The sequence below is a fragment of the Urocitellus parryii genome, chromosome 11 (assembly GCF_045843805.1).
Source record: "Urocitellus parryii isolate mUroPar1 chromosome 11, mUroPar1.hap1, whole genome shotgun sequence".
In the NCBI taxonomy this organism is placed as follows: Eukaryota; Metazoa; Chordata; class Mammalia; order Rodentia; family Sciuridae; genus Urocitellus; species Urocitellus parryii.
This window is the reverse complement of record NC_135541.1, coordinates 109,124,677-109,137,074: the sequence shown is the minus strand read 5'-3', so window position 1 is coordinate 109,137,074 and position 12,398 is coordinate 109,124,677. Positions and strand designations below refer to the sequence as shown.

Sequence of the window (12,398 nt, the reverse complement as noted above, 5' to 3'; positions counted from 1 at the left end):
CTAGATACTCCTGGGATATGGATGGTAGAGGAAGCAAGGGGCCCAGCCCTCCAGAATACCTCACCTGATGGGTTGGCACAGCTGAGGGGACCCCAAAGGCAGGCCTAGAGAATGAAAAGTTAGGTAAGAGGTTCAGGGGTGATCCTGACCCATCCCAATAGCTGTGGTGACAGGCAGATTGACTCAGAAAACACAAAATTAGATAAAGCCAAGGGAGCAGGTGTGGGCAGATCCACCCCAAATCCCCCTTGCACACCAGGCAGGGCTTCCCTCTGAGAGGAATTGATGTTCCCATCTTTGAGTGAAGTACCTTGAATAATGCTGCAGCTTCCCATGGGTATAAGATCAGATAAATGCAGCTGCCACACAAAAAAAAACGATAGCATAGAGCTCAAAACCAATGCACCTCTGCCCAAACCATCAGCACCACCCTGTTCCCTTCACCCCCAAAGGAAGGCCTCACACCAGAGGCCCATGGTTCTTGTCAAAACCCAAGGGCTCCCTGGCTCAGTTCTTTATCCCACCACGGGTCACAACACACGGTCTATGCACACCATTTCCGGAAGCTCACCTGTTGGCTGGATCACCAAGGTGGCAACTTCCACCGCCTTTTCCTGAATTTCTTGCCAGTTACCCTGATCTGCGATCCACTCGCTGACCACACACCTGTAGTTGCCCTGGTCGGCAGACAGCGCCCTGGACACCAAGAGGCGGTAGGAGTCGCTGCCCACGGTGTCAAAGCGCACGTCCCCGCTGTGGTAGCGCTGCTCATAGCCTGGGCCCGGGTGGAACCTGCCCTCGTGGGTGAGGGTGAGGATGTTCCGGCGCGAGGGCCCGCGGTGCAGCTCCCACAGCAGCGCCAGGTGCGTGTGCAGGGCCGAGGCGGTGGAGGCCACGCAGCGCAGCTCGAAAGGCTCCCCCTCCCGGAGGCTCAGGCTGGGCGGTGGCCGCGCACTGGGGCCCACGTGCAGGGCGTCGGCCAGCACTGCAGAGAGAGAGAACACATCTGGGTCAGCGGACGTGGGCCCCCTGGTGGCAAAGGCCAGCCACCTTCCAGGACTCCGGCCTTGAACCATGCCTGCAGCCATTACCAAAGTCAAATCCTTTCTTCCTCTCCCCGTTCTAAGGCCCAGATGGGCAACTTTCCCATTTCGACTCATCTATCTCAAGTGACTTAAAAAAGAAAAGAAAAAAAATAAATTAAAAAAAGGAAGAAGAGACTACTAAACCCCCCCGGCTAGAACTGGGGTGGGGAAGGAAAACTGCCTTTGGTAGCTGAGTTTTCAGGGATGTGCTTCTGTCACCCTGAGGCAAGTTATTTTATTCTTTTGTGACAGTTTCTTTAAAATGGATCTTCCTCATGCGGTTGACCGGAGAGTTCAACAAGTTAAAGTGGGCACCGCGTTCCCAGGACAGTGGTTGACATCAGGATAAAACAGCTGGTTATTACTGTCAAAATACTTCTCTGCTTAGGACTCTGGTTAGGAGTCCGCAGCCAGCAGATGAGGCATTCTCAGAGTTAAAGCCGCCAAGATCTGCTGGGGGAAAGGATGGCATGAGCCCTCTGTGGCTCACCACCTGGGAACTGCCTGAGATGAGCAGGGGAAACAGTGTATCCACAGGACAGGACCAGGCCAAAGAAAGCTGAGGGTCCAGCTATCGCTCTCCTAGGGCTCACTGGAAGAAACAGCACTTCTACAGGGTCTAGAAAGGGGGGACAGGGGGTCAAGGAATTATTAGTGAGTGCGATTTAGGAAGAGAAGGGATAAGCAACCAACATTGGTACTCTAGTCACCACAGAGGGGACCTCTAACAAGGGGCATGGAAAATCTATCAGGTTAGTCCAGAAGCTCAGTAAGAGAATCCTATTCATCATCTCCTTGGTTTTTTCTCTCAATTCCACTCTGAGAAACTAATTCAGTGTCCCTGAGAAGGGAGTACTCTAGATAACAGGAAAAACCTGCCATGTCTTTAGAAGGGCATATTCTAAAGATCCAGCCCTTCTACAGAATAGATGCCGTGACTTTCTAGCATTATACATCAATCTGTGAGTCTGGCTAACACGAACTGGTTCTCAATGTCGGCTTCTCTCTGGGTATAGATGGATAGTTTCATGACCCATGAAGCTGAAGGCCAGAGAAACCCTGGAATACAAGCAGCACCTGCCAGAGGCTCCATCTAGATAGCCAGTCAGTCTCTCTCACGGTCCTCCATCTGCTTTCTCAGGCCAAGAAAAGCCTTCCTTTGCTTCTCCTGTCTGCTAAAGACTAGAGAAGAAAGAAGGGAAAAAAAAGACACTGGGGATGGTGACTGGGGTGGTAGTCTCCTGCTGCCCTCCTGGTCCTCAAGATGAGAACCACAAGGGAAGTCAAGGCTGCATGTGACCTAGCGGAGAAGAGATAGATCACACCGCATTGTAACTCCCATGCAAGAATGACATGGGACTTTTAAAAAACACCCTCAGGATTTACTCCTCTACTTTATTCCTGTAAAAATAAAGTAGGGATTTGTTCCTGCAGGAATGAAGTAGAGGAAATGGAAGAAGTAGATCAGATGTGTTAATGCTTTCAACGTACTTCACAGACATGGGTAGCTGCTTCACTCCTTCACGAGTTTCTAGTGCGGGGATATAGTACCCGAGATGGAAGGTTCTACCAATCATAGCGGATACAAACGCCTGGAACAACCCTCTCTTTTTATATCCTCGTGTACATTTTTCACTGTCCTGATAATTACATACATTTCTATCCTTTTGGGAACGAGGCCGGGTACAAATGAAATGCATAATTAATAATAATAACAATAATAATGTTTCTATTTTGTTAGCCTCCAATTAAAATGGCTTGTTCTTGCTCATTTCCTAATTAGCTGTGTGATTTTAGGCAAGTAATTAACCTTTGCTCTTCCATTTCCTCCTGTTCAATTAGAGAAATATCCTGCCCTATCTTTTTCAGGGGAGTTAGAGAACTGAATGTGTGAGTAAATCTAAGAGGTCTTGAAAGATGGAAAAAATAAAACAAAACCCAAGACAGATAACACAAGATATGATTCTTTACACAGCCAGGTCAATGAACAGCAGTGACCAGATCATTCTGGGGGTATATACAAACATACAACTTCTGTTACAAACAGGCATTTAAACCATGCAGGTCACAAAGAAAGATGAACTTTGAAATATGTGCTATTTCTGTACAACTTATCATTGTCATCATGACCAACACCTTCTTGTCACTAACCACTGAGTGCAACTCGCTATTGGCACTGCTCTAAGGCCTAGCACATGTTAACTTACCTGTCTCATACCCTTTGAGGTACATACTGCCATAGCGAGGAGGAAGTGGAGGCATGTCACATGCCCATCACCACACAGCTAACAAGTGACAGAGTCAGAACTGGACTGAGCACAGGCGACCTAGCTCCAGAGCTGGCTCTCCCACCACACCATGCTGCCTCCAACTCCCCAGCCCTGAGATGCTTCAGAACCATGTAGGAGAGAAGAGAAAGGGCACTTAGAGGTCACCTGGTCCCTCCTCTGCTTTTAACCAGGTAAGACACTAGCAGTCCCCTGGACAGGGGTGTTGTCTCTGGACACAGCCAAAAGGCAGAGGAAGGTCTGGCCCCCAGCACAGTGACCCCACATGAGGACTGTACCTTTAACCTGTACTGTGTCCTCATAGTTGCCCTGGACAGTGGCATCTGTGCTGGGGGTGGAACATTTGTAGTGGCCTTGGTCAGAGGGCTGGACATTCTTTATGTGGAGCTCCACGGCGTCGTTGGCGGTTCGCCTTAACTGGATCTCACCCCTCTGCAGCCGCTCCCGGTACAGCTGGGCGGGGAAGCCCACCTCCCAGGTGCTTGCGAGCTCCACGAAGCTGCTCCCCGACGACGAGAAGCTCCAGTCAAAGTTCTGCTCGCTAGGGCCATCGTAGTCACTGACGTTGCAGGGGATGACCAGCTCAGTGCCCACCACCCGGACCAGGGTCCCTGCTGGGACTCTCACCACACGCCCGCGACAAAGAGCTGCAAAACAGGAGAGGACGGGAAGGTCGTTAATTATGGAAGGTCTCCCAGGACGAGTGTGGCAAACTCAAGGATGCTTCTGCCCTCAGGCCTCAGGCAGAGAGATGGCATCCTAACCATGGGGGAAAAGGGGGTTCTGGAGAAGGATGCTAAGCCATCCCTAGAACTATGAGCCAAGGATACCCTGAACTGAGTGCCTCTCCCATAACCAGTTTCCCAGGACTCACAGGGAGGAAGATTAAATATTAAAACAAGCCTAACCATAAACCTGAATAGCTGCATCCCTCCCGTTACTATTTAACATACCGTTATCACTCATGATGTAAAAATATTTTAGGTTTCTCTGTGAAAGAAAAGGACACAGCTAATCAAGTATTTACATTTCTGCCCACCCTATGTCAACCCTCATCCCTGGAGACCATTCCCTGGGGCTCCTGAGACCTGATTTACAATGATGGATGCCAATTTTTAAATCCTAGAGCAACCTGCTGATAAAATGATTTAACTCCGGTTATCTGGCATTGCCTATAAATTAATTTTAAAATATGACGATTCTACCAAGTATTAATTTTCTATTTTCTGGCTCATTTCCTTTTCTCTATTCTTTACCCTGATCTAAATTCAGAATGAGGATGGGGAAGCACAAAGGGAGGGAGGGAGGGAGTCGGGCTGGCTGCTGGCGTTGGCAGGTATGCAGGAACTTGCCGCAGGTGCACAAAGCCCTGGGTTCACTGGCATTCCCTTCCCTGGAGCATGTGATCCACAGACCTGTGGCAGGACCCTTTGGGACCGGCACCAGTGAATCCGCTCAGAAGGCTTCCCTGCAATACTCCTAAGCATGATTTTAACTTAGTGTTTACTCCCTGCGTTTCAATTCAGACCAAATGGCTATGCATGTCTCCTTCTATGAACAGGTGTAACAGGCGATGGGTTGAGCTGTGTCCCCCACCCCAAAATTCACAGTGAAGTCTCAGCATCCCATACTTTAGAATGTGGCCTTATTTGGGACTAGGGTCACTGCAGATGTAATTATTTAAGTTGTGATGAGGTTGTCCTGGGGTAGGGTGGGACCCTAACCTAGTATGACAGGTATCCTTATAAAGGGAGAAATCTGAAGCTGGGCATGGTGGTGCATGCCTGTAATCCCAGCAACTTGGGAGGCTGAGGCAGCAGGATCACAAGTTCAAGGCCAGCCTCAGCACCTTAGCAAGGGCCTGTCTCAAAAAAAAAAAAAAAAAGAGATGGGGATGTGGCTCAGTGGTTAAGCACTCCTGGATTAAAAAAAATAATAATAAGAGAGAAATCTGAACACAGACACAGGGAGAATATCCCATGATAAGGCAGAGATAGGGTAATATATCTACAGGCCAAGGACACCCCCCCAAAAAAAAATACCAGCAAGCCAGGAGAAGTTAGGAGAGAGGTATGGAACAGATTTTCTCTCACAGCCCGCAGAAAGAACCAACTCTGCCAATACCTTGATCTTGGACTTGCAGCTGCCAGAATTGTGAGAGAAAGAATTTCTGTTGTTGAAACCACCTGATGTGTGGTTCTTTGCTGCAGAAGCTCTCCTAAACTAATACCCCATTGCTGCCCGTTTTTCACTAGTTTAATTCATAATATTCAACCTATAAGTTGCCACCCATTAGTGAGTTGTAAAATAAATTTAGAATGGTTGCAACCAGAGGTGTGTGCTTTTTATAATGGAATTTTAAATGAACAAAAACTATTAAGAGTGCATGGCATTTTGCAAGGGATAAATACTGTTTTATCATACAGTATTTTGTTAAGTAAACAAAGGTATACGTGTACCAGATTATGATGAAAAAAATAGTATCTGAATTTGGGTCAAGGTTAAAGAAAATGGAACACTTTTTTTTTTTTTTTTTTTTTTAAAGCTAGCTCTTGTTTTCTCCAATCACTATCAGCTCATTTAAGAAGGGAAAAAGAAAGTATCCACCTAAGAGAACTAGTGAAGGAGGACAGTGTGTGTTCTGAGGCTTGGCTGCCTCCCCACCCCCTGGGACCAGCTGGGAAGGTCCAGACTGAACCCCTGTTTGAAGAAAAGCTGCTGGACCCCAGATCACACAACTCACCTTAAAAAAAAATAATGTGACTGGGGCTGGCAACTCAGAGGAACTATGGGTCATATATCTTCCCATAGAGAATAATTGCACCAACCTCAAATACTACTGAGTCGCGCTGGGACAGGCTACCCTCTTCCTAAGGCAACTCAGTGCCCACCAGATGACGCCCTCGACCTTATGCCTCTTACTTCTGGCAAAGGTGCAGCAGACCTGTGGCAGCTGCTTAGTGTTACTTACCTGCCCCTCAGATGGGGCTGGCTGTGCACCTCTGCCCCAGAGATGGGCGCTGGGGGTAAGACAAGGTAACTCAGCATTCTCCTGAAGCTTCTCAGAAAGACACTCGTTCCCAGTAGAATCAAGGTACCATATAAAGATGGTTTACCCTGAAGCTGCACACGGGCAGCCCTCCTGACCACATGAGGAAGCCATCGACATAAAAAGAGACCCAGGCCAACATCTGGACCGCAGAGGTGGAGAGAACACACCCAGCGATCTGAGCAGCACTGGGGCCACTGCACCCAGCCACAACTTCTAGACCATTTCCCAGGTGCTCAGACATGTGTGCACGTGAGCATGTGCACGTGCATGCACACACACACACACACACACACACACACACACCCCTTTCTTCCTCTGGATGTTTCCGTTTCTAGCAATCCCACTCACCTCCACTTAATGTTTCTTAAGTTAATTTCTGTCAGTGGGAACTCAAAGAATAACATTGAAATCATACATATTTCTACGTGGCAGTGACCAAGTCTCTGAAGACATCATGATCATGGCTCACTAAGGAAAGAGGTGATCACTTTCTTACATTTAGTTTTATAGATGACCAGACAATTGTGAATCCCTCAAAGAGACCTCTAAGAGGGAAGCACCATGGCAGAGATCTTTGTGCCCTGGAGGCTGCCATCAGTACCCTGCACGATGTGATGAGGATTAAGTGAGCAAACGCATTGGGCAGCACTTGAACAGCACCCTGCATGTGGTAGGGGTCCATGGGGATCTGCAAGGAGGGCCACCTCTACAGTAAACTTGACCATAACCATTCACCTTACTTCCTTGGCAAAGTTTACAGAGGAAACTCCAGTGTGTAAATCTTTTCTCTTCCTTTTTTTTTTTTATGAAGAAGTTGGCTCACAGGGCCTTCAGGCATGAGCCTACATCCCTTGTGAGGTTTGTATCTCTATGCCTGATTCTTACAGCCTTGGAAACTGACCCAGCTCCTTGCCTCAACTCTCCAATCCTTCTTCCACATGGCTGCCACACATAGCCCACATCACTCCGTGATCAGAAGTTTTCAGTGGCTGAATATCACCCTTAGGTCAAAAACTCTGCCCGAGCCACTGCATTGCAACCCCCAGGTCCAAGCCACTGTTCTCCTCACCTGCACTGTTGCAAGAGCCCTGACTCATCTCCTGGCTTTCTACTCATTCCAAAGGGGTCTTTTTAAAAACTCAAGTTGTGTTATATCTTACTCTGGTCAAAACACTCCAATCATTCATTCCCGATCTTACCCAGATAAAAGCCAAAATGCTTACAGAGGCCATTAAGACCCGGCCCCCATAGTTTCTTAGACCATGCATCCTGTTCCTCTCCCTTCCCAGTACCCCATCATGCTTTCTCCTAAACAAGCCAGATCTCAGGGACTTTGCACAATTCTTCAGCATGGAACATTCTCAGACACTCACCCCACTGGCTCCTTTACCAACATCAGATCTTTATTCCAAGATCACCTTCTTAATGAGGTCTTTCTTCACCCCCTAAAATAGCAGCCTCTCCTCCATTCTTGCTCTTGCCAAAATTTCTCATCCGTTCTCACTAATATACCTCTCTGTGCACTTAGATAGTTTTACTATCAAGTGCTGCCGTCTCTTCCTGTCAGAAGGCAATTCCACATGAGCAGCTCTCTCTGTTTTGTTCACTCCTTGCTGAATGCTAGTGTTTAGAACAGAACCTGATACACAGTAGCTGTTCAATAAAACTTTGCTAAATAAAGGAATGAACAGAAGATATACAAGATCCTTCACAAACTGGCCCACGGTACCACTCTGGCTTCTTCTATGACTCTTCATTCCCCTAATACTTATCCTTCAACAAAAAAACAAACCACTTTCACTTTCTGAAAATGCCACCTTCCCTGTTGCTCCAAGGCCTCTGCCCCAATGCCCCTTCCACCTGGAAGGGCTTTCCAGCAATGATCTGGTGAGAGGCAGCTCCAGCACCACCTCCTGGGTGACCCCCCCCCCAACACACACACACTCAGCATCACGGAGGTGCTCCCTCCTCCTTGTTCCAACTCATCCTGCAGAAGTACCTGTGACAACAGCAATGTTACAGTGCCGCTGGGAAAAATAAAGCAGATATGAACAGATGCTTGAAAGATCAAATTCTAATCTGAAAAGACATAAACCTGAGCCATGTCTTCCATGCAGAACTGGGAGGTATCCCCTCATCCGTGAAAAATCATGATTTTAAAATTTTGGTAACAGAATTTCAACTTGCCACCGGCAATCTGGTATTTAGTACAGATTTCCATTAATATTGTTAAATAACAGCTAATGACACATAAAAATAAATACAAATTTGTAAAAAGTAAAGCATATGGCTCTTCTCAAATCAAAAAGAATACCGACAGACCCACACATTGCAAAATTTCATCAGAACCTTTTGTAACAGCTGATAGCTTGAGCAAAAAAAGGAAAAGAAAAATTTCCTCTGGTTTCCCAAACTCTACTAGTGTGTTTCAAATTAAGAGTCCCAAGCCTATCTGTACTTGAACTCTATTAGTGTAGCTTCCCATAAAAAATTTCTTAAACAATTAACAATTTAAAATTATGGCTTCATTTGTTTGCAGGGGTCAATATAAGAAAACCAGCTCATAAGAAAACCAACTCTTCACCAGCTTTAAAAATACTACTGAGGATACCATTGGGCTGTATCACAAAGATTCACCTGATAAAAATCCATTAAAATTTAGTAGCAGGAAAAAATATACCTGTTAGGGCACCATTTTACATTCTTTCCCCCAGAAAATAAGAATTACACAGGTATCTCCTACCGTGCAGGACAGTTACCACAGCCCCAGAGAAACTTCACCATATTTCACCACATAGCTGTTGAGATTTTATGCCAATTTCTTTTTTCGCAAAAAAAAAAAAAAAGTAGGGTGCAACCATGATGTGAAGTTTTTAATGTGCTGGTATTACTTAAGCATCGTTTATTACTATATTGTCTTTGGTGCAAGATTAGGAGGCACAGAATACTTGTGACTAAACAGTCATGCAGTGGTAGCAGTTATGATAGAATACAGTGACACTTGAGACTCAATAAGGGCACTTCAATAAAACTGGTATGAAGACTTCTATGCCCAATCAGTACTACTCCCCCAATTACTAAGGGGACCAGCATCACATTGTCATGCCCCGATTAGACTAGACCCTCTGCATGGTTTGGACCTGGGATGTCCCGCCCAAACCCCATGTGCTAAAAGCATGGTCCCCAATACAGCAGGGGTGCAGCTTTCCGGCAATGACTGGATCATGAAGGCTCTGACCTCATCAGTAAATTAATTTATCAAATACACGGATCCATTAAATGAGCTAACCCACGGAGAGCTGAATGCACTCCTAGGAGGTTGGACCTAGTTGGAAGAAGGTCACTGGGGTCAGGATCCAGAAGGGCTTTATCTGCTCCCGGGACCCTCCCTCTCTCTTCTCTCTGTCCTTTCTATCTGCCTTCTTGTGCCACACCTTTCAAGCCACAGCCATAATGTTTCTGCCTTAGAGCCAGTTCAACTAGAGGATTGAACCTCTGAAAATATAAAACAAAATAAACTTTTCCTCCTCTAGGTTGTTCTTGTCAGGTATTTTGGTCATAGTGACCAAAAGCTAGCTAACATATCCTCTTAGGTAAGCCTCAGAACCCCCTACCCTACCTATTGTCTCTTCATCTTCTTTTAAAAGCAATAAAACAAAACCAAAAAATATCAAACAATTGTCACTGCTAACTCCATCTCTTTACTCTATCCCAACCTGCAATTTTCCCTTCCCCTCCCTCAAAAAATGTATCTTTTTGTACTTTGGAGTCAAGGAAAATCAATATTAAATATGATGTTCAACTATAAAAACCATATGTAGTTTACATTTCTAGTAATCATCTCCTTCTTTACACCTTCCTCTGGTGTCCCCCCCCCCTTCCCTTGAACTTTGAACCTTTTACCTTATTTTAAGACTCTCATTGTGTGGGTAGGGCTGTTTCATTAGAAGATCGCAAATATCGTGGGGAAGGGAATGAGTGGGTACACATTCCAAAGGACCAATAACTGAGATGTCCCTTGCCAGATTTACCCTTCATGCTATGATAAAGTACCTTGTACTGAGACAACTCCCCCTTTGATAAAAACCACAAAAGACAGATAAAAGATAGCAAAAGATTACTTGGATGCATTGGTGAGTAATCAAGACTGTCAGGTTCAAGTGGTTACGATCACTAAAACACAGTGAAATGACCCCAACAATGTCCACTGCTTATTCTCTTGAGAAACTTGCCAATTTCTTAGTGGTGTAGGCCAGATCAAGTAGAATTTAGTAACTCAGAGTCTCCAGCAACTTATGGGGCCAAAATAACACAGCTTCTGAACTTCAGGGACACTAAGAAACTCAGAGATTGAAGAAGTCAAGTTCCTGGAGTGGGGGTGGGCAGCAGAGAAAGAAGCCCAACTCGTACCACATCACTTTTCCCCTCATGGCAATTGATAACATGAAAGATACACAAGGGGCTGAGAAGCTAAGCAGAAAATAAATACAAAGAGGCTAAACAGTTCAACAGAATCCCACAGAACAGGGAAACAATATTGGGATTCTGAGACCTCAAAGGAAGGTGGACTGTAACAAACACCAAGACTGGAAGGGTTATGGTCATGGTGGAAGAGCAAAGCTGAAAACCCAATCTAAAAGAATCTCCATTCCTCATTAGATTAACGTGAGTTTCTATCCGAGTTTCTCCTACATTGTTGTCCTGCCAGGAAACAGTCTACCTTTTTTGGAAGAAGATAACAAACATCTCAGAGGGCCTCTACATTTTTGGCAGTGTTCAAGGTGATAGAACCAGATGACTAAAAACAGAAAAGAGACAACAAAAACAGATCTGCAGAGATCCAGGTATTGCTGCTATCAGACACAGATATTAAAATAACTATGATGAACTTACTAAAGAAATAAAAAACAAGATTTCACATCCTAAAATGGAACCTTTGATAGTCATATTGAAATTCTAGAACAATAACTACTACAATATCTGAAGTTAGGAACTCAGTGACTGGGTCTGATAGAAGATTAGATGCAACATAAAAGTCAATGTAAGTAATCCAAACTGAAGTCCAAGGTGCAAAAAAAAAAAAAAAAAAAAGTTTAAAAAATACAGACAAGTCTATGAAATACATGAAACACAGCAAAAAGGTCGAACAGATGTGTAACAGAGTCTCAGGAGAAGCAAAAGAATGAAGTAGAATCAGAATTAATTTTTAAAGAGATAATAGCTAGGCTTTTTCTCAAGCCAACAAAAGACATCATGCGATAGAAGCAAAATGTGTTAAAAAAACCACAAGCAGGAAAAATGCAAAGAAAACTTCACCTAAGTACATCCACAGTAAAACTATTGAAAGGGAGAAAAATATAACCGATAGCTAATTTTCAACAGAAACAATGCTCATAAAACCATGAAATGACATCCTTAAAGTGATAAAAGAAGATAACTGACAGAAAAAAAATTTTTTAAAGGAAGGCAAAATATATGTGCTTTCTCAACCAATTCTCAACAAGGGAAATGATTAACACCAAAAAGAAATACTCCATGAAGTTCTTCAGAAAATGATCCCTGATGATATTTTTGGAATATGAAAATAATAATAAGTCCAAAGAGCACCATAAAGGATAACTATGTGGGCAAACGCACTGAAAACTGACCATGTAATCTAACAGTAGTCTTTGGAATTTAAAAAAAAAAAAAAAATATATATATATATATATATATACACACACACACACACACACACACACACACACATAATTAAAATGTCTGATAATCAACAATATAAAAAGTGAAGGGAGGGGTGGGATTAACTGGAGCTTAAATGTCAAAGATCTTTCCTTATGCTAAAAGTGGTAAAAAAGACCAGAAGCAGACACTAATCAGTCACAAGTATATATCATGGTAGCCATGGAAATGGAATAAAGGGCAAAAACCAAACTAATTGAGGGAGGAAATGGAATAATAAATACTTGATTAATC

At 44.5% G+C, this 12,398-nt stretch overlaps 1 protein-coding gene across 2 annotated transcripts in view; it reads right to left on the bottom strand.

Annotated features, from left to right (window-relative positions):
• Positions 1–12,398, bottom strand: part of Ptgfrn (prostaglandin F2 receptor inhibitor) — a 75,501-nt gene that overhangs the window by 38,283 nt on the left and 24,820 nt on the right. For both annotated transcript variants that reach the window (XM_026407291.2, XM_026407292.2), the window contains exons 2-3: positions 3,652–4,020; positions 572–985 (exon numbers count right to left, since the gene is read on the bottom strand). In XM_026407291.2, coding sequence (XP_026263076.2) covers positions 572–985; positions 3,652–4,020 — 783 coding nt within the window. The remainder of the gene's footprint in view (positions 1–571; positions 986–3,651; positions 4,021–12,398) is intronic.